We start from the raw sequence: 23,219 nt of genomic DNA, 5'->3' as shown, positions 1-23,219 counted from the left end.
AGTACAAGAACGCATTTGTTGGCATAGTAGGAGCCACCCCCCCCCCCCCCCCATTCCCTCCCTCCCGCGCTACCTTCCCGCTTTGCTCCTTTCGCGTGGGGAGATTGCGTCACCAGTTACCCGTGCGCTCGGTTGCAAGCATTTGGCGCCGCAGCACAGCGTCGCCCCCCTTCCATACCCCCACGGCCTTTCGCGCAACGGAAGTCGCATTTGTTCTCCGCTGTGCGTTCACTGTCCGTGAAAGCGCGCGTCCCCCGCGCGCTTTCACTCGCACATACGGCGCGTGGTGACCTTGGACTCGTGCTCCACGTCTCATGCTCCTCCTCCACATTGCCCTCGATGATCTCTCCCATCGGTGGGCGCACCTCGTGCTCGCTACCGCCCTTGTCGGCGAGATTTTCCCGCGGAAGTCGCAATTTCGTCTCACGCGGCTGCACTGTATGCGGCATGCGCATACTAGATGGAGTTCTATGGGAGGGTAAACGGGAGCCGGAAAAGGCCACGTTGTAGCCAGTTCTGCACTATATAAACGGCTACGTTATAAGTGGTCTATACTGTAAATGCTTTTTACGTACGTGTGCCTGAGTGAGTTCACCTCTCAACTCTTTAATTTAGCTAGTTTTAATTGTGTTTCGATGATACGAATTTCGGCTAATAAGAATTTTTTTCGTGACCGCGTGAGATTCGTATCATCGAGATTCCACTGTATATTACCTGGGTAACTATAGTTGCCTTCTATTGCATTTGCTGAGTCATAGTTGAAAAGCTCCTGCAAAGTATATCTTGCAGCACATTCTTTTTATTCCCACCTTGCAGGATGTGGCAATGCTTTTGTACTCGTGGGAGGAGTGCCTAAATTTGTGTATTTTGTTTTAATCCTCCCAAGTGAGTTAGCGTAGCACTCGTACAAGCTGAGCTCAAGAAGTACCTGAACTGTTTGCCTCGAACGGTGGCATAGGACAGCATAGGTTTGATTGGACAGCAGCTATGACAGATCAGCTTCACTAATTGTTTTGCCGAGTGGCATCGTGCCATGAACATCGATAGCGTTGCTGCACAACCTTTTGTGATCACATCAATAAGCACCTTTGTGATTCTGCTCTGAGGTGCAAGCTACACCAAAGTTCTGACAACTGCCAGCACTTGAGCCAGTGGCCGTAGTGTGACTCAGCATTTATGATGAACATCACTGAGGATGAGATTTTAGTCTGTGGTTTCATTTTGCTAGACAGCACTCTGGCAGTGGAAGGGACCAGCAGAACCTCCAGGAAGAAAGAATACGTGGCACAGGTCTGAAGGGCACAAAATTTATTTTTTTGTTATGTCAGGATTTAGATCCATACCAGATGGCTGGACTATCGGTGATGCTACTGTTGCGCCGAGGGGCAAAATCTGCTACATCCTGTTACATTTCATCAATGTGTGAGAAATATACACCAACCCTGTGCCGAAAGGATTGCTTGGGCTTTCTGAACTGAGTCCTCGAGTGCCTGTTTCTCTGCACCATTGATAGCAACATGGCCTGGCCCAGCGGCTGTGTTACTTCATGGTGGACCAAGCCTCTCCAATTAAGCCTGGATCGTGCTGCTGTTTCTTCCGTGGCTGTTGTCTATTTTCAATGCCTTCTGCCCCGCTGTGTGCCGGTTGCTTGGGCAACAGGACAGAGTAGCTTTTCAGGCGGCAGTCAGCGATTGTGTTGACACTGAGCCAGACCCCACGCTCTTCTCCTATATGACCAGTGTAAAGCAGGAACCGAAGTTTCGAACGCTGTACGTTGTCTCGCTCAGTTTCTTTTAAATAATGCGCACGATGTCGCAGACATAGCGGCCATGAAGAATGTCACTACCATCCAATTTGTCGCCTATCCTACACTTTCGTTGGCGAGGTGATTTCACGGTCGTTACTAGCATTTTGGTTTACTGCACCAACCAGCAATTTTCGCCGCTTGATACTGACGAAGTGGTGCTAGATAGGCCTAGCTGCATCGTATGGCTGTAACAAAACTTTGTTGCCAGCCAACGTGGTGGCGGGTAACAGGCCATTGCTGCAAAATGGGCATCAATACGTTCGGTCCAGTAAAATACCTCGGAGATTGGCCGAGAGATCACGGGCTACACAGGAGGCCGGCAGCCGTGATTGGGTCCGTGGGCTACGTTCTGTCAACTACCACAAACGCTTTCACGAAGCTTGTTTTTTCCGCTTACTGAATGGAAGGGCAAAAGCTCGCATGTAGGAATTGAAGCATCACAGCCTAATCTGACAGTGTTGCATAGAAGGTCGCACGTGCATATCTACACTTCGCGGCAGCGCGCAACATTTCAAGGAGGTTCATAAATTGTCCTCTTTCATTCCTTTTTTTAAATTACAGTGTAGACCACTTATAACGTAAGTCGCCAGAGTCGCGAATATCCGCACTATAAGCGGTACCGCACTATAACCAAAGCAACAATTTTCAAGGCCCGCACATATGCAAAACATGTGCACCGAGCCGCCACGCGTATGCGACAGTCGAGGAATATGGCTAGAACGTTTGCATTCAATTTAAACTCGAATCTTGTTAATTCGAAATAATTCACGCGGCGGCGCCTCCGACCGGCATTGCTCCGGCACCGTCATAGAGTAAAAGCTTAGGAGAGATCCCTCAATGTCGCGCGCGAACAAAACAAAAAAAAGAAAGAAAGAAAGAAAAGAAAAATACGCGGCGGAAATTTCACCCTCTCTCAAATGGCAAGGTCGCCGATTCTGCGTTGCACCGGAAGATGCGTGTACGTGCCGACGTCTCAGCCACGCTACCGTAGCCACGCGTAGAAAATGGCAGTGAACCCTTCTTTCTCCTTTATGCTTCCTCTACTTTATAGTCACGTGTTGACCTTGCACGCTGCAGCTACGGTGCAGAAGGAAGCAGCGGCCCTGTCCCAGGCCGGCCAACGAAATTGCCCACGCCGGCAAATGCCCGCTTCCCGATAACGGCAGAAAACGAAACTTCGGGGAGCTGGCGCCGGGCCGGCTGGAGCAGCGGCGCCTGCACGGTCTCCGCATGCGCCCTTTGCCGTGCTGTGCCGCTGCCGCCCGCTCCCTGAAGTTTCATTTACTGCCGTTATCGTGAAGCGAGCGTTGGCCGTTTCGTGGCCCTCGCTCGCTATGCGCGCCATGATATTTCACGACTCGCACTCAAGATTCTCGTTTCAGCCTCACTGGTTGTTCGTTCGCACCACGTGCCCTTCTCCTCCACTTCGTCTCTCTTTCTTCTTCGAGCACTCCTTGGGGCGCCCGTTTGAGGGGAGCGTTCGCCGTCTCCGATGACTTCTGTACTCCCAGGCAGCCGCACTGTAACCGGTATTTTGTTTCCCGCAACTGCACTATAGGCGATACGTGTATACATGGAGTGCTATGGGAAAATTAATGGGAGTCTGAAAAGACCGCACTATATTCGGTCCTGCACTATAAGCGGTTACGTTATAAGTGGTCTATACTGTAGCTTGCTTTTGTTGCTGTGTACCCACTGAATACCTCACCATTTAGCTCTTGCAGCAGGGAAGTTAGATGGAAAACTGCCATGTTGCCATGTTTAGAAACTGCCCTGGAACATAAATTGGTCAAGCATAGTCTGTGTCAATCCTAAAACATGCTGTGCGTGTGTGTTTTATAGAAAGGTAGTAAAGTGTTGTAGTTTCCAATATGTATCTTTTTTTTTTTTTTTTTTTTTTTTTACTGGAGTTTAGCTTATGCTTCCTGGGCAGCTTCTCATTTGTTGCTACACTTTGGTGTAACTACATTTGTGTAAGCTTATCATGAGAGCGGTCTAGAAATAAGTACTTGAAAAGTAGAACAAAAAACCTGCATATAGCGTGTTCTAAAGTGTAATACGAGCTGCTTGTCTGGGAGTATAAAGAAAATGTTCTCATGTGTAATGCAATCAAACAATGCTTATGACAGACCTGCTTGAGGTGTGCTTTCGGTTGAGAATCATGTTTGTCCGTGTCAGCCGTGCAGTGTTTTTGACGTGGACTGACGCATCTTTGCATTGGTGGTGGTTTGCTGTTCAAGTGTTTCATAAATAGAAGAAAAAAGAAGCAAGGTGCACGTTGGAACTCATTTGGAACATGCCTTTGCCATGCGTGATGAATTAAAAATTTACCAGTTATATTCAGGCTGTCGTGTTTTCTGTCTAATACTGACCTGGATAAGATATGGCCTGTATGCTAGATGAGGTGTGTTCAAAAAGAAACCAAACTTTTGCTATAACACCTTTACTGCTTATGGTACAACATTTTAAGTGCTGTCCCCTTCAAAGTAATCCCCTCTACTGGCAATGCACTCTTCCCATCTTTTCTTCCATTTTTGGAAAGCCTCCTGGAATGCACTTTCTGGAATGGCGCGCATGTCTCTTTTCGCATTGTCCTGGATCCTCCTGATGGTTTGTATGGTCTGGAAACGATGTCCTTTCAAGGTGGTTTTCAGCTTGGGGAATAGAAAAAAAGTCTACTGGGGGTGCTAGGTCCGGAGAATATGGTGGTAGGGGGCACAACAGGAGTGTGGTGTTTCGCTAAGTAGCTGTGGACAAGGAGCGACGCGTGAGCCGGGGCATTGTCATGATGCAATATCCAAGCCTGATTTTCCCACAATTCAGGCCTCTTACTGCGCACAGAATCTCTCAAATGTGCTAGGATTCCCTGGTAAACTTCTTTGTTTACCGTCTGACCATGTGGCACAAATTCCTGATGGACAATGCCTTTGCAGTCAAAAAACACAACCAACATCACTTTGATTTTTGACCGGCTCATGCGTGCTTTTTTTGGACGAGAAGAACCTTTGGCCACCCACTACGATGACTGCACTTTCGTTTCAACATCATAGCCATAAACCCATGTCTCATCGCCTGTTATGATGTTCTTAAGAAAGTTTTCATCGTCATTGGCAGTGGCGAGCAGTTCCTGGCTGATTTCAACACGGGTCTGCTTCTGTTCGTCAGTCAACAAACGCGGCACGAATTTTGCACTGACATGACGCATCCCAAGTTTGTCACTCAAAATTTCATGACATGATCCTACGCTGATACCCACTTCGTCAGTGACTACTCGAACAGTCAAACGACGATTTCCACGAATCACAGTTCGAACTCTCTCGATGTGGTCACCATCTGTTTATGTGGAAGGTCGTCCAGGCTTGGGATCGTCACCGACCGACCTTCTTCCGTCTTCAAAACGCTTGAAACTGAAATGTCTCTGTGAAAGTTTTCCCAAGTTTGTAGCAGAACTTCACACACACACGCTGTTTTTCCAATTCCTTCATTGTCACTTTGGCACCAATCCAAAGAACAGCTTGTTCATGTGCTCACTTCAGTGGCTGTAGCTCACCAACTAACGGTCCGAGCGAAATGCGGCAAATGGCAGAAACCTGCCGCTACATGCGTTCAGTAGCCGCAGCGGCTCCCTCTGTCGGTTGGCGCGCTATTTCAGAAGTTCGTTTTTTCTTTTAACACACCTCGTATATGGCCCTTCACCTGACCCCATCCAGCCCGCTGCCTAGCCTGAACCATTGTCCCGTAATATGTCCATATATTCTATTGAAACAGCCTGTTCTACATTTTCATATCCGGTAGCAGCAATCGAAAGAAAACAGAGGGGGGGGGGGGGGTGTTTGTTCGTTTGTTGTTCTTGATGTGGATAGAGTTTTCTTCAACAAATTGGTCCGGCCCTCCAGAAACTTACCAGTGCCTTTTGTGGTACCAGGCAAGAAAAATAACTGCCCACCCCTGGTCTTGTGGGATGGGATTGATGAGCGCTGAATGATAATTGATTCTCTCTCTCTCTCCTTTTTAAATTTTTTAAGCAAGTTTTTTTTTATTAATACGCTACAGTAAACCCCCATTACCTTGCTGAAACGCTGTGGGCTCACATGCTGGCTTCTTTTGAGTGTAGCGCGTGGTCTGATTGCGCTTGCTCAAAAGTGCCGATAGTTTTGCCCAAGGTCATCGGTAATATGCTCTGAGCACATTGATACATCACTGAAAGCGTCGTAAATGAGAGTGAAAGACCGACTCCCAGCTCACTGCTGTCACGTGAGACCACAACAAAGTGGCAGCGAGCAGCCAAGCAAGTGCATGTGAGCGGTGATAGAAAGAAGGGGGAAAGATGAGCGGAGAGCGTGGCGACTGGCTCGCCTGGCGAGCTGCCGCCGGGTAAGTGAGTGAGTGCAAGCAATGATGCCAATGTAATGGCCTGTTGTCTTTTCCTTCGTATTTTCTAAGTTGAGATTTTCAGGTATCCAGAATATGGTGAAGAAAACTATGCCTGTAAAAAAATTTCTACTTAACCAATATTTCACGATATCAGAGTTTGAGTTAATGATGGTTTACTGTACTTTGTTTTCTTGGGCCTTTTATTAACAGGGGGTGACTAGTGGTAACAAGACACTGCTTCCCGCAGTGGTTGCTGGTAGACTGCGTTGCGCATCTGGATGTTGTGGAACTTTTTTTTTTTTTCTAATCGTTCATTAGCCCCTTACTGCATGCTTATTCATTCTCAGTGACACTGTCCCTGGACACACGTGAAGGAAGGTAATATGGATACTTTTCCCATTTACCTGTTTGCGTAAATGTCGAAAATTTGCACCTCTTCTGCACCTGCTAACATTGCTGACATTTACAATAAATGCTTTCATTTTGATACATTTTGAAGGCAAGGCAATGACTGAATGAGGGAAGCTGGCTCATGAGAGCTTTGTAACCCGAATTGTAATATGAGAAGCAGATTTGGTGTGCCACAGTTTAAAAAAAAAATTATTTTTCCATTATGTGCTTGTTTTTACTGTCTGGTTACACCGTTCACTTCTCATGGTAATTTAAAGGCTTTCTGCTTATCTATAATGGCAGGAATTGCTGTTGTCAAAGCATCAGTTTTAAAGAATACAATGAGTGCCCAAGAAGGCCCAGCTAGTGGCAGCTTTATCATATTGTTTATGAACCCTTGCTCAGTGGTGATTGCTGCTACTGTATTAACGACTTACCACTTCTTCGAAGCACTTGTGTTTACAGATACTTTGTACAAGTCTAGCACCACATGTGCCATTCACTGTTGCAGTCAAGAGTCGGCTCACTTACAGTTTTGCCTGGCTTGACATATACGGGGTGTCCCAGCTATCACGCAGCACGATTTAAAAAAGAGGAACGGCGTTACATGAAGCAAACATAGTGCGTATTGTTTCCAGTGCAGTGGAGTAGCCGCTCGTAATTTTTCGTTACTGAGAATTAATTAGCTAATTGCAATTAATTATCTAACTCGAGAAGTACTGTTCTAATTGTCAAAGTGTCAATGAGAAGATTGTAGAGCAACATGAAAAACTCGCGATACAGCTTTCTGTTGCTCAATATGTGCTGCATAAATGTGTTTTTCCGAGCGTGAAAGGTGCTCGCGAATACACTCAAAATTGCTGCGCGACTGGCCGCTCGAGGCACTTTGCAGTGTATTCGCGGGCTGCCAAATAATTTACATGATGATGTGCCTTGCGTGGTTCAACATTTGTAAGAGCTCATGCCCAACTCGAAGTCTTGGAACATTTCTTCTTTCTGGGGTTTTACGTGCCAAAACTCGTTCTGATTATGAGGCACGCCATAGTGGAGGGCTCCAGACTAATTTTGACCACCTGGGGTTCTTTATCGTGCACTACAACGCAAGTACACGGGCGTTTTTGCATTTCACCTCCATGAAATGCGGCCGCCGCGGACGGGATTCAATCCCGCGACCTCGTGCTTAGCAGCGCAGCGCCTTACCTAACTGAGCTAACATTTCATTTGTGCTCTACGCAGATGTGACCTGCTGCTCTTCTACCAGCATGACCCATCGAGCAATGTTACCTTTGTGGTCAAGGGTGCTGTGTACCGGGCAGGAGAGGGGCCCCTCAAGGCTGGTGTGCTTCTGCAGGCAGCTGTGGAACCCAAGAAGGTGTGCCGAACCCCTGGAGCCACTGCTCGCTTTTTTTTTTTTTTTTTGAGGGCAGAGTCACGGGAATTTTGGTTTAGCATGCTGTGCCTGTGAAAGCAGCAAAAATGTGCATTGCTGCAGTTCTGCAGCACTCTGCACTGAGGTAGAATGAGGCAGAAAGAATTAACATTTACTGGTGTTGGTTCTCTTTGCCTCATTTTTTTGAGGTGGTTGTACTTCTGCTCGCTTTTTTATGGGGGCCGAAAGCTTATATACAGCTGTAATTGCTCTGAATGGCCACTTAGCTAAGCCTGTAGTTGGCAACATTTATGGCTTCATGCAGTCCTTGGCTGCTGTAGCTTTCTTGTCTTCTCGTTGGTGTCCAAACTTTGTTGAACCTCGGGTGTAACATATTCAGCCTTGGTCATTTCTCAGCTCTAGGTGGTTCAAGTTCCAACCTTCATTCTCAGGCTCACCTCTCACAGGGTTCGCACAGCCCCTTGAAATCCTTGAATGTCCTTGATATTGACAGTATAAGTTCAAGGGCCCTTGAAACTACTTGAATACCCGTGGCCTCCTTGTAATCCTTGAAAATCCCGTGGGATTTGTTCCGCTAGAGGAAAATAACGATGTACATCCGCAAGTCATGCTGATATTTAAGGCCCTTTCGCTTACGAATGCCCATGAAAACAAGCTGTGTTGACTAAAGGGCAACATCAGGAAGTTTCGGTTTTAAATCTCGCAGCCCCTACGTCGTCTGGCAACTAATATGCATTGGAAATCCAATCCAATGCGAGACATATCGCTCGCTCGGCTTGCGTATAGTGCCTAGAATATACTCTAGTGTGCCGTCCACCGAGAGTCTCCAACGCGGGACGGTGGCGCGGGCTGTGATGCCTGTCGGCACCATGCTAAATCCTGCGGTGTTCGACTCGCGTTTGTTTGCGATGCGTTGATTGCTACGCGTCGATTGCAATGCTTAGTTCATTTCTCGCCTTGCTGCCGCTTTCGTTGCAGTCTTTTCTTATTGTGAGTGGGTTTTTTGCATCTATGTGTGCGCTCGTCTGTCTAGAGAAACTTTGAACAGGTCGCGAAATCGCGATTTTTCCAGAGACGCGGAAAGAAACGGCTCATCTCATTACCCAGCGCGTCCGCAGACCCCGAACGTATTGCGGATTGGGACAAGAACATAAGAGGCAGATCGCCGGGCAAATGGGGAGACTCGCGTCGTGTCTTGCCTGAAGTCCGCCCATGTCTCAGCATGGTCCGGCACAGTCTCGAAGTGCAGCGCACCAAGCAGCCGGCGGCGGCAGGCATCACACTCGGTGCTACCGCGACACCCGCTCTCGGCACACTAGTATGTGTCTTTTAGCTACTATAGTCGGGCCGTTTGTCGGCCTCGTGCGCGCCATTTCAGTGAAGTTTGCGTTTGCGTTGTGTGTTTACTTTGACAAGATGCCAGGCGGGAAGTGCAAGTTTCAGCCTGCGTGGCTGCAACATACGGACTATCGTCACTGGGTGAGACCGGAACCAAGCGATCCTTATCGAGCAATGTGCGCATTATGTCAGAAGACGGTCGACATTGCAACGATGGGGGAATCTGCCTTGAAGACCCACCAGAAAGGCGAAAGGCGACGAAGTTTCCGTCGAACAGCCAAAGAAAAAGAAGCGGAGATAACAGCTCTTGAAAGAGAAATTAATGCGAAAATAGGGCTCCTTTCCTAAGTCATGTGAGGAAATAAAATTACGCTAACACTCCTTGAATTCTGCCTTTTTGCATCCTTGAAATCCTTGAAATGTCCTTGAATTTCCAGCCAAATATTGTGTACGAACCCTGCTCTCAGATCCACTTCATTTTACCCAATTGTAACTTTTGAATGTTTATGGTCTTCAGAGATTGGTGTTAGCTCATTGCAACAACAGAGTGGCTCTACTCTTGTCATACGAGTAACGGGAAGGCAGTACGGATTCTTGACCGTCTGTCATGCATGACTTGTTTTCGTCTCCTCCCTGCTAATTCGACTGTGCAGTCTCTTGTAATCCCATTGTTGCTTTTTGACTTTAACCTCCTTCAGTCAGCCGTTGTGTTGCAGACAAGTTCTCTTTGCACATTTTATTCCCTGGTTCTCTTAAGTCATCGCCACCTCTCATTGCAAGTATCTCTCTATATGATGTCTCGGTAGTTCTGTGCAGCAGGGCCAAGGCTACGATGCCTGCAAACACAGATGCTTGCGCGGGCAACAAAGTGTGAATAGATTACTTTAGATGTGTTTGCCCTCCTGAGGCTCTATTGTCGATATGCACGGCAGCTGCACGGCCGCCATTATCCGCCATCTTGGCTGTCTCATTGGCTGTCCAGAGGTCACGTGTTTTGAAATTTGTGCCGGGAAACTGAAGTTTTGCAAAATGCAATTTTGCGGTTTCATCAGTATGACGAAACATGACGTGGAGCTGCAAATTTTATCGACTAATACTTTTTTGTGGTCCTTGGCACCTATGTTGCGACTTTAGCGCTTTAAAAAGAAAGTGGACGGTAGCGTGCAGAAGCCCGTGCAATGCATCTGCAATTTCGCAAATATGTGGTGGCGTTACAAGATAGCCGGCATGTCAGCTTGTTGATTGGCTGAAGAAATGTCACAGGAAGGGCCGTTTCGTAAACGTCAATTTGACGTTGCACTGGGTTGCCATTGCAGAAATTTTCTGCCATAATTTGTGGTGTGACGAGTCGCGTGAATTATGGTAATGAGCGGCCATATGCAATAGCGGCAGAGAGGCATGCGTATCGCCGCATTTTCCCCGTCGTTTGTGGACATGAAAATCAGTTTTTCATAACGCGTGCTCATAGCTTTTGCGTCGCTCTCAGGAGGTGTTGGCATTTGTGTTTTGGACCATCATTTTTATTAAAGATGTTTATCTGAAATAATATTGGTTGAACATAGCAAACTTTTTGCAACTTCTTGCACTTTTCTGTGCTGCATTTGTATCATAATCAAGATTAATGACTTTTCGCATCATCAGAGGCTATGACAACGGCAGCTTTTTAATTTATAAAAAGAAATTTATGTAAGGTGGCGCCTTGAAGTTTCCTCTCACGGTGCGAGTAAGCACCGAAGTGAACAAGAGATGGCAAGCGGATACCTGTGGCATGCACAATGCTATCGATGATATTCGGTCGCTTTTCAGCCAGACGAGTCAGGCTGAGTCACTTGCGTTTCACGAGATAGCGACAACGCGGCCTAGAGTGTGTCATCATCACCACTGGTAGGTCGTGTATGTTGTCTCAAAGTAGAATGCAAGTGCGTTGGCGCCAATAAACGATGACTTGTTCAGTTTCCCGAGGACACGCATCCTAGCTAATGAAGCAGACGACAGCTTGTGCGCATGCAGACGACGGAAGCGAGAAACAATTTTGATGGAATAATCGTACGCTTTGAGCTAGCTGCTTTATTTTTACTGGGAAGGAAAACTGTTTTGCTTTATCAAGAACGCTAGGTTCAATGCCTACATTACAGTTTCTTAGGCGTAACTGTCAAATTTGTGTCACATTACGAATGCAAACCGGGGGCCATCAGCGCCATTTTGGAAGTGTCGTGCCTACATCACACCTCGAAGAAAATGGCGGAATGTCCAAAATAGCGGCTCTGTTTGGTCGAGGCACCTGCAGCTTCCACAGTGCCGTACAGAACTGCTGAGACGATAAGCACACATATACTACTCTTTAATATAATCCATTGCTGTCTGACTTGTTAAATACTGCAAAGGTGGCTTCACTGGGGAGCAAGTTTGCAAGTTTTATGGTGCACAAAGGAATGAAACTCGGATTTGAAAAGTTTGTCATGTAAACAGAATTGGCCTTGCTCTTTATTTTTTTTCTTTTGTAACACCCCGTTCCAGTGTATTGCGTAAGTTGTGCTCTAGTGACTTGCAGCCCCACTATAATTGTGTGAGCATATCAGAATAGTGAGCAGCTAGCATGTTTTATGCTGCAGACACTCATGATTTCCATGTGCGGCTCCTTGCAGATCATGGTGACCAAGCACACCAAGAACATGGGCAAGTTCAGTTCCGTCACTGTCTCGACCATCGATGAGGAGGAAGAGGAGATTGAAGCGGTAAGTGTACATGTTGATGTGAAAAGGACAGTAGCAGCTCTACAAACACACTCCGTGATGCGTGTCACAACGAACTTTTGGGTTGACATGCACCCTCTCAGCCCTCATTGTCATGCCACAGAAATGTTGAGCACACTGACAAAATACGCCTGTGGCTGCCCATCGCTAAGGTTACGAATTGTGCCAGATTGAATGATTGCAGCGCACTACTGCGAAATAGGGCGTAGACGACACTGGACAGGCGCTAATTGACAACTGTTGGTTCCACACAATCATGCCAGATGTCGCCATAATTAACCAACTTTTTATTCTTAAACTTTGAGGTGGCTGCATTTGCAGAGGTCTTTGGGACATATTCAAAAAGAGCAGTTTTGGCCGTTCATGGCATGCTGTCCTTTGTGTAACTTCGTTTTACATATTTAAATTAAAGCCTGCAAAATACTAAAAAAGCTTGCTCAGTCGCTGCCTGCATGCAACAGCAGTGCTGCTTTCAAACAATCTGTGAACAAAACTAAGCATGTTCCATGTGTAACCCAGGGGTTGCATCAATTTCGTGGAGCATATATCTAAGTATGGACACTGAATGGATGCTAGTGGTGAGCCTCGAGTCTAGCTGGAGTCTGATGGCGTGTTGACAGTTTGTCGAAGGTATAGAAACAATCGGGGGAAGCTAAACGTTGTCATTAACTGCGGTACAGGCTCTCAGTTTAGTGTACCATTGCAAATGCATACAATCGTCTTCATCCTCATTGAAAGCTTTAAAATCTTTTTTTTTTTTTCTTTTTTTTTTAAAGCTCGGTATCTGTTAGTGCCTGTGATGTCACCACGAGGTGCAGGATATATGTATGTGATTCTTAGTCATGCCTCTGCCTTCTCTGGCAATACATGTGTTTATGTCTGTTAGGTAGTAGAAATAAAAAACTTGCGAATTGCTGCACAGTGCTGGCAGCATAATTATCCGGGGTTCGTCTGTTTGTTTAGTTAGAGTACCTCACAGGCTCCTCATTAGACCATGGCATGGTGTAAGGGGACTTTCATACCTAACAAGAGTACTGATAGTGATAAACATTCTTTAAAAAATAATGAAGAAAAGCCAATGGTATAGGAAAGAGCGATGTAACACAGAATTGATTCATTGCAAGGAATTGGATATTGCACATGAGTTATCTGCTGCTAGAGTGGAGCGGGGGTCGTCAAGTTGTTTCTAAGCAGCTTTTCCCCAACTCTCCGTTTCTGTCTTGGAGATGAAATAGAGTTTTTATTTATTTACCGTATTTACTCGAATCTAGGCAGACTCCGATTCTAAGCCGACCCCACAAAGTCCGAAGCCAGAAAAAAAAAAAAAAAAAACTTACCTCGAGTGTAGGCCGAACAAAAAAGTGAGGACAGGGTTCACAACACAAAATGAAAACAGCATTTAGTGAATATGAACATGCCGAGCTCATTCTACCTTATATCGCTGCTAGCCTTGTCACTATCTTCCTTATCGCTGCCATTTTCAAACAGTGCACTATATTCAATACCATCAAGCGCATTAGAGATGCTGCACTTTTTAAAGGAGCTCACAATCAAAGTTCCTGGGTAAATTTCATCCTCCTTGCGGCGCACGCAAAAAGCATCTCCCGTTGCCCCCTCCAACGACGGACGTTTTTCTCATCGATGCCGAAGTCCCGTCCGGCTTTAACGTTTGGCGATGCCTCTGTGGCTAGCAGAACTGTTTGTTAGAAAGCGGTACTATAGTGGCATCGCCTGTTTGGTGCCATTACAATAATGCCACGCCGCGCGCCGATGCTACACCATACCGATACTACCGATACGACTGCAGGTCAAAATGGCGACGTTGACTACTGGTGCGGCTAGTAGCGGCTGCGATACTGACTTTTCTAGATGGTGCTAACTATGCACCATATTTATCAGTTTCAGTTAAAAACTTGCGTGTTTTTCAATATCCTCGAATCTAAGCCGACCCTAGAGTTTCTTATATGATTATTTGAAAAACAACTATTGGCCTAGATTCGAATAAATACGGTATTTATTTATTTATTTATTTATTTATTTATTTATTTATTTATTTATTTATTTATTTATTTGTTTGTTTGTTCGTTCGTTCGTTCGAGGTGTCTTGGCTCTCTGGCTGCTGTCGTCCTTCAAGGGGCAACCTGGTGTGCTGGGAGTTAGCAGTTGATTGGCATTCCTGAGTATTGAGGGTGTAGGTGTTACGAATGGCAGTTTCCAGAAAGGGAAAGTGGCAATGAAACACATTGTTGAGCCATTGGCTTATGCTTATTGTGGTTTCGAAGCCATAATGGAATGCAGAGAATAGAATTCTTTCACTGTTTGGTGGTCTCAAAACAAGGTGACCTATAAATGGTGTCCAAATCCAGCCCCCTGTGTCCGTTTCCTCGTAGGAACAGAAACAGATCTCAAAGGCTATGCTTTTGCAGGCTGCAGGCTCTGGAAGTGATTTCCGAAGCTGGAAACGTGACATAGGCGCCATGTTTTGGACATCACCTATTCCAGTTAGGATAGCAGTGTGTTCACCGTTTAGTACACTGCCTTGAACGTCCAGTCAAGCAGTGGTACTCTTTAATAGTTTATGAAAATTCAGCCCTCTTGGTGTGACAAGCTGGTCTGTCCCTTAATGCGTGCCTGCTATATATAAGAGACCTACTTGCTGGATTAGACGGATATGATCCTTTGCTGCTTGTTTCCATCACGAGACTGATGTGAAATGCAGGAGAACGTATGCCATTAGTTTTATCATTTATGGAGTATTGGCACGTTATGCAACGTCTTCACAAGACCAGTACACACCGTATGAAATGTAGGAAGGTCAAGCTGTTTAATGCATGTTTGGGCTGCTTGTGGCTTTGCACCTTTTGACTTCTGAATGATACAGTTTAATGTAACTTTAAACGATGGAAAGGTTTGTGCTTTAAACTTTTCTCTGTGGTCTTGCTTCATGTTCTCCTTTCTTTTGTACAACTCATAAACAGTCTGGAGGAGTGCGAGGAAACTATTCATACCAATTGAGCCTATTACGTCTATTGTGGTGTGAAAATGTCTTTACTTGCTGTGAAACGGACAGTACAGTGTTAGAAGGGTGAAAAAGGCAAGCAAATGTGGTGTGTTTTACTCCTTTTCACAAAAAATATACTGCGGGCTGAGATTGCTAGAAGTTAATGTAGTACTGCAGTCAATCACTGACCTTGCAAATTGTGGGTAGCACCTATATTTTTTCTGTGATTGAGCGTGGATTCATTGAAAGCACATTGCAGCTTATACAATAGAACCTCGTTGGTATGATCCCATTTCGTATGATTTCCCGGCACCAACGTTTGCGATTGCCGACACAAGAAATCACCCAATGCAGTTATGCTTTATTATTTACTGGTTAATATGGTTCCGGAAAACAGGATCGTTCGGCACAAACATTCAGTGCATTGCCAAACTTGGATCGATTGTAAGATAAATCTTTCCGGCCGCTAGGTCCCATGTGAAGAAGAAAATGCACACGCTATCAAGAGCAGTAGGCACCTGCCATGGCAGCTTCCCCGCAATACTCGCCCGCCCTTGTCATGTGAAAATGCTAGCACTCACCACACATAATTAATTATCTTTGCATTACAAACAACTATATTTGTGATATTCTGAAAACTGGCGAATGGTGGAAATTAATGGCATAATGCGAATAATTGTTGCTGTGCGACCAATCTGGGATGAAAAATAAGAGGCTTAATAATGTAAGAATCCATGAGGGCACTTTGACAGCCACGAGAGTTTAGGCAAATGAGGCGGCATGTGTACCCCCATAATTTTCATGCTGGTTGAGCAGCTGCACTGGCAGTGCACGCAGATGCTAGCACCAGATTTCACTGTGGTATTCTTTTTATTTATTTATTTATTTACAGTCACCGATTGATTTTTCGGAAAATTCGGACTTGTTGGATATTCCGGACTTCATAGATGCACCGTCAGGGTCCTCCATAGAGCTAATGCATTTTTGCGACCGCTTTTTCGGACAAATTTAGGCCCCAACGTCCGGTTTTCCAGACTAAATCGCTCGTTCCAAGCAACGCTACTCAATCTTGAAGGCTGCCATGTTGGATTTTCTGCTTGCTTGGCTTCCAATGGCCCGCTCTATAGCCTACAAAATTGGGAGGTGCACGCTATCGATAGAGAGAGCGCGCCGTCCTCCCGTCTCGGAGGCCATGCCCGCTCCTCCTTAGCCGACAAAACGCTCCAGGGGACTGCACTTTTTCTTCTTTCTTTTTTCGGTCAGCACTGTTGTCATCATCACTTAATGTGAGATCAGTGGTTTTTTTTTTTAATGTTTCGGTTGCTGTTTAATGCGTGGTGTGTCCACAGAGCAGATGTGTGCGAAGTAATGGGGCTCATTTTTTCGACCTCCGTGGCGATCTCTGCCAACAGAAATCGCCAACGCGGTAACGCTCTTGTCGGCTGTATACGGAGACGACATCAGTCGTGCACAAATCCAAGCAAATCTGATCGCCTCGAAGCGTAGTATGAGGCAGAGCATTATTAGAGATTTTTTTATGCCACTCTAAGCCTAGTAAATTTTATTTTGGGGGGTGAACGGATTTTTTGGATTGTTCTATTTTTCGGACTATTTTTCGGTCCCCACGAGGTCCAAAAAATCTGTCGACGACTGATTTATTTTAAAAATACTGCAGGCCATATAGGGGCACGTTGCCTAGTTAGTTGGTTTGGATTCATAATAGACATGAAGCAGCGCAACACGACAGGGACCAAGAATGCGAAGACACATACACAGCGCTAAACTTCAACTAAAATATAAATAACACATGCGATCAAGTAAAACTTTTAGTTGAAAGTTAGCGCTGTGTATGTGTCGTCTTATTCTTGGTCCCTGTCGTGTTGCGCTGCTCCATGTCTATTATGAGACCATATAGGGGCCCATGCAGGAAAGGCACAGGTACAAAAACAAAGGTCAACAAGGATGTGCAGAAAAGTACAAAAGGAAAAATGGCACAGGTACTTAGCAAAGAAGAAACACTAAATATGCCGAAGATGCATATCGCTAATGCAACAACAAAAACTGTTACAGTGACGTCAAAAAGTAACCAAAGAGACATAACACCAAAGCAAGAAGGTGAAAAGCCAAACAAAGGATAGTTTTAAAATATAGCATGTTCAGGACTCAATTCGTTTAATACTTTCAGTGCTAATGAGGAATGTAACGTATTCCACTCGGTTATTGTGCCCGGAAAGAAATGAATATTTACAAGTGGTTGTTGTAGCTTAACTCTTTCGTTACTACGCCTATAGAAATCAATCAATTTGGTTAGAAGTTTTTTCTACGCACTGTTAAACATTTCTTTTGAAATTTCTCTACTAGCAACGTCATGCACCATCTGAAATGATGACTGAACTTTAGCTATTTGTCAGGTTTGAGCACTTTGGCAGATTGGAGAGTCTGTAAAAATAAAGCTTTGACTGGAGATATCGTCAAAGCCAGCCTCCAGTGCTCCAAACACTTCCTCAATAAAACAATGCAAAATTTCCGCTTTGATCGACTCGGCAGCATAAAGTTTTAATGACAGCAGCAGTGAAGACACAGGAGCTTCTCTCGGGTTGTCTAATTTTCCAATCCGACATTTAGACAGTTTTGACGATGCCTCAAACAACAGTAGATGCTCATGAGTGCGTGTCATTTCGATAAATGTGTTCGTCTAATATCAAATGGAACTTTGTTTTTTAACTGTGGATTGCTTTTACCCATCAGCGTTTTGACAGCATATGTACAAATTATAAGCAATCCTTCCCATCGTGTGGAATTTTCACTCACACAAAAGCATGCAGTTGATTTCAGACAGATCTTTGACCGAAGCTTGACTAGCTGTCATTTTGAACAGCGCCTGTGTAAGTGCCCTTATTCATTACCGTACAATATTGTGCAACACTCCATGTTACTGTACAGCACTGTACAGGTCCTGAACAAAGCATGTGGTGGCTCCAGCACCAGTTGAACGCACGCTGGACCACTTTGCTTGCACAGACAGGCTGATCGAACACAATAATCAAGTATCAGGAGACTTCTGCATGCTCCCTGACCTGACAACCTTTGGTTCGCAAGCCTAAAGAATGCCGTAGAAAACAATCCAGGTGCCTGCTGCAATGATTAAAACCAAATGCTCTTTGTACAATAGGAACTTACCCGTTTTCACATTAGCAAAGCTACTAGTTCTTTTCTCCATAGCATGGGCATCACTATGGCTAGTAATGATGCCCACAAACCTACCTATTTTTTGCGGGCTCTGACTTACAAAATTTGAGAACTAGAAACCATTTGCATATTTTGTGAATTTCGTATTTTTTTTTACTCTCAGTACTTATACTAAAAATAGGAAGTTATTAATTTCATTTGTGTTCCTTGAGGTGCTTCTTTGAAGTTTCACATAAGAAATCTAAAAAAAATTGTATGAGCAATTATTACTGCTATATATCCATTCAAAACACCAGTGATCAGGCTATAATTTTATGTATTGCAGTATAGTATGTTGCAACTACTAGGTCTTGAAATCAAATGTTAAAACATTAAATCTCCAAAAATTAACAAATTTCTAGCGGTAACGGAACCGTTAAGTAATGACTTGGAGTGTTTTGTAAATTGTCCTGCTGGGATGTGTTTCTAGTAAGAAACGTTATTTATAGCCCATTGTTGGGTAAGTTTGAGGTTGTAAGCCACAAATACCTTTAGATTGTAACTTGCAAGAGGTTATTGAGAATTTTGATGACTCATCATTTCTTTTCATTCTTCTGGTGCAGAGAGAAGTGGCCGACTCCTATGCCAACAATGCCCGCATCATCGAGAAGCAACTTGAACGCAAAGGCATGAATAAGCGCAAGTTGATTGAACAGGTGAATTATTTATTACGTTATTGCGCAAACTGAGTAGCATGTTGAGGACATCAGTTTGCTTCGACCGATTTCACTTGACGAAGCAGCCCCAAGCATGAAAAGCTTGTGAAATACATCTGCATATGCAATCACCGACTGTGAATCGCAGTGCGTAATCTAGAGTATGTGAGGATTCATTTCATAATGGTACTGTCTTTGCAATGTGGCTGGGTTTTCTCAGATTATCCACCGTGGCAGTTTAGCGGCTTTGGCGTTGTACTGGTAAGCCCGAGGGTGCGGGATCAAATCCGCACTTCAATGGGGGCGAAATGCAAAAACGCCCATGTACCATGCATTGGGTGCACCTTAAAGAACCCTAGGAGGTCGAAATTAATCCGGAGTCCCCCCCCCCCCCACTACCTCATAATCAGATAGTGGTGTTGGCACATAAAACTTCAGAATTTAATTTAATTTGCTTTTCTTTTTCCTGAGATTGGAGTGTAGTAGGACTACACAATGAAATGTTTACAAATCACACATCTCAAGCTGCCCAGGAACTGTTGCCACTGTTGTGTAAGGGGCCGTCCTGGTCTCGGGATAGCGCATTGGCTCGCCTGACCTTTAGTAACCACAGCACAATGTAATAAAAAGCCCAGTAACAAGAGCTCCGGTCCGTGGTGAGGAATTTCTACTAGGGGTGTGCAAATGTTCAAAAAGTTTGTAATACCATCGAATATTATATTTTTATTATTCTTGATTCGAAAACTGTCTGTTCCAAATATTTCGAATGTTCGGTTGGATACAAATATATTGCTGGCCTTGTGGAAGTAGACACATTTCTTGCTTATTTGTCATTACTTATGTTGCCTGTGCTCCTCAGTTTATTGTTTCACAACAACTCACGCAGGGCCAAATGCCTCGCAATTGATGGATATTTTATGCTTTATAATAATGCACAGGTTTGGTTTGCAAGACCAGACTAATAGTGTGAATTACTCATTATTCTGAATTGATATGATCCAAATTAAGATTAACAAATAAGTTTTTTTAATGGCTTACTAGTCCATTTGTTGTTGTTAACAACATAATTCTGCTGTTTCAACTCATTAATGTAATCAAACTTGCTAATAACTGCATCTGCATATCAGTATTCTGTTTGATTTTTGAACTTAAGTACTTGATTCATATTCAAAATTTTTAAATACTATACACACCCCTAATTTTTTCCGGTTGCTGTTAGAAAATGAAAGAGCTGACATTTTGACACCTGTAGTTTTCCAAGTATGTTTGAGAATTTCATAATGGTGAAATGGCTTTTGTCGGTGATGACTGAGCTGATTTGAGTGAAGTTCATCGCGCTTTAAGAAAATCTGGTGGCTCCTCCCTCTACATTATTTTTTTTTCTCTCCTGCAGTCAAAAGTGTCAGAATTTGACGTTTTTTGAAGCACTCATGTTTCCACTTTTGTAACAAACTTGTTAAAATCATATAAACTGGGCCTGCTCAGGCATTCAAAGTGAACAAAATCATCTAAAGCTTGGACCCTGCAACATGTGTTGCTTAATACTAAACGGCTGTTTTCCAATGCTCGCACATCGATGTAATGATTTCACATAAGCTGTAATTTAACCCTTTTATTACGGCTTTCGCTGGGAGCGTTTGCATACAAAACAATGCGTGTAGAAATTATGTGTTGGGTGATCTATTGTGCTTGTCACGAAGGTATGTGTATCAAAACTGCTGAGCAAGATTAGTTGGCTGAATGCTGACAAAAGAAATGTTTGTTCTTAATGGAACTAAGATTAAGAAAGTTCTTTGGGTCGCCAATTTTATTAAATCAGGGTTCATTACATCGATAGTCCAGTGTTTCAAGCAATCCCATTTGGTGAGGAAGGAACATAATTGATGTGAAGTATGGCATTCGAGCCAAATGACATTACCAATTCTGGTGTTTTGGGGTTCATATGGATCCCGTGTTCGTAACATCGATGAAAAGTTGTGGTTGCAGCTAATATACAAAACAGATGACACAGTATGTATAAATTCCAGGTAGATTACCTCATGTCTGATTTATCACGTGCGGTGTCGCTTGTATATCACGTAACTATAACAGCAGACGTGTTGAGAGGCATTTTTTGGTGGCATTTACCGATGGTCAAAACTCAGCATCAGCGTTATTCGAATGTGTACTTAGCGCTGAACTCTCCTGCCATAGAAATTACGTTGGTTTCCCAGCTTGTGGTTCTGCATGCTTAATAGATGGCTGTACTCTGTAACAATGCATTTTGTTTTCTATTATTTCTTTTTTGCCCTTCATAATTGGCTCCCACCAAGCTGGCATCAGTCTATGGGCCTACTGTGTGATAAAGTATTTATTGGTGTGCACATTCAAAATTTTCAATACGAATTAAATAGTCCTTGCTCTTCAATTTGTATTTGATTAGAGAATTCACTATTCGAAATTGTCAGAGATAATGTTTCTATTCTGAGAGATAACAACACTTGGGCAGTCTCGAGGGAGAGAGATCCAAATAATTCTGCTACAGGAGAGCCGCTAACAGAAAGCATTTGTTTCTCATTTACGACCTCAATTGACGGGACGCCCTGTGGTGAATGGCATTACATGCTTTCATCAAATGATGTAGATAAGATTCTTTTACCAAGTAAACTTTATGCTTTGGTTCATATCAAATTATTGATAAAATATTCATTATTTGATTCGGTATTTGAAGTTCATTTTTCCGGTAATATTCGTATTCGATTGAGAGATGTCACTATTGGAGCACCCCTTAAATGAATAGAATCGAAGGAAAAGAGTGCTGGCAATGTACAGCTCCCTAGTGCACTCTTCATTAACTGTGAATGTTGGGCAAAGAAGGGAAAGGGGATTGCGCTGTTGCCTCCCATGGCAGGGCAGCCTTCTGATGCACCCAATGACTGCAAGTACAAAGCAAAGCCAATGCAAAGGGATAGGCAAGGTAGATTTATTTATATTTATTTATTTGAAGATACTGGCATTCCGTCAGGGCTATCGCTAGAGCGGGGCGGTACAAAAATGGAGTAACCACTAAAACACATGCACTTTATACACTAACTACAAGGTGGAAAAAAAAAAAAAAACATTATTCAATGCACTTTAGGAAACCCTGTAAAGGAAGCGATCGTGTTTCGTGTTTCACGAGACAAAGAGTTCCATAGTTCAGTGATTCGGGGGGAAAAGGCTGTACTTGAATAAGTTAGTGAAATGGTGAAATATTCAGTTTATGGCTGCTTCTTGTTGATAACATCCTTGTAGGGGATAGATTTGGGGAAGCGTAGTGGTTTGAGTTAATGATCATCATTGCCGTCATGTGTTGCCAAGCTATTCCCACCTTCATCTGACTCCTATTAATGTTTTTTGTGTTCCTTCCTTTTCAGGTTTCTCAAGGGGAGCAAGATGTCAAAAAAAAATTGGTCAGGGGTACTCTTATTGATAAGTGACGACTGATCAGTGTGCGCTGCTTTCTGTGTGCACCAGTCGCATCTCTTGTAAATAAAATATTTTGCAGTGTACCTGTTTCGATGCGATTTGTGTGAACAGATTTCGTATTAATTGGAGAAAGACAATGAAACCACGTAGGTAATGCAGTCAAAGTTTGTTTTAACGAAGTCACATCTGATACCGTCATTGTATCCTAAAATTTGTGATAAGCATATGTTCCTTACATGCTCACGAGAAACATGTTGAATTTACTTTATTATACAGGGTATCCCACATAACTTGCACCAAATTTTAAAAATATGCAAATGCCATGTAGCTAGACAGAACCAAGGTAATGGTGTTTGCCGTCGCTTCGAGGTACTCAGATTATTTTTTGCATTCCGCCTAATAAGTCTTAACTAATCAACTTCTCAAATATTATATAATTAAATGAAAAGTGTCAAAGAGAAAATTCTAGAGCAACATGAAAAACTCCTGATACAGCTTTCTGTTGCTCAATACGTGCTACATAAATGTGTTTCCCCGAGTGTGAAAGAAGCCCGCGAATACATGAGAAATTGCCACGCGACTGGCCGCTCGAGGCACTTTGCGTGTATTCGTGAGCTTTTTAGTTTAGCGCCTGCTCTGCTCCATCGGGTATTCCTCTTTGTTTCCTCATCGCGCTAACATGCACCTCTTAAGTTTTCGACCAACTTTCCCAGCAAAAACTTTTACTGAACAATGTACAGTTAAACCTGCTTATAACGAACCTCCATATAAGGAATTCCTGGATATAACAAAGTTTTTCGATTCCCCGCCGTTACTCCATAGAAGCACACGTATT

The 23,219-nt window shown here is 44.0% G+C and overlaps 1 protein-coding gene across 1 annotated transcript in view; it reads left to right on the top strand.

Annotated features, from left to right (window-relative positions):
• Positions 1 to 22,467, top strand: part of LOC119437659 (STING ER exit protein-like) — a 32,693-nt gene extending 10,226 nt beyond the window's left edge. Inside the window, exons 4-7 of the mRNA XM_037704653.2 lie at positions 7,808 to 7,943; positions 11,945 to 12,034; positions 18,845 to 18,937; positions 22,333 to 22,467. Of these exons, the coding sequence (XP_037560581.1) occupies positions 7,808 to 7,943; positions 11,945 to 12,034; positions 18,845 to 18,937; positions 22,333 to 22,395 (382 nt within the window). The 3' untranslated portion in view covers positions 22,396 to 22,467. The remainder of the gene's footprint in view (positions 1 to 7,807; positions 7,944 to 11,944; positions 12,035 to 18,844; positions 18,938 to 22,332) is intronic.
• Positions 22,468 to 23,219: the final 752 nt, after the last annotated feature.

This window comes from Dermacentor silvarum, chromosome 1 (genome assembly GCF_013339745.2).
Source record: "Dermacentor silvarum isolate Dsil-2018 chromosome 1, BIME_Dsil_1.4, whole genome shotgun sequence".
Classification (NCBI taxonomy): domain Eukaryota; kingdom Metazoa; phylum Arthropoda; class Arachnida; order Ixodida; family Ixodidae; genus Dermacentor; species Dermacentor silvarum.
This window is presented reverse-complemented; position numbering and strand designations above follow the sequence as displayed.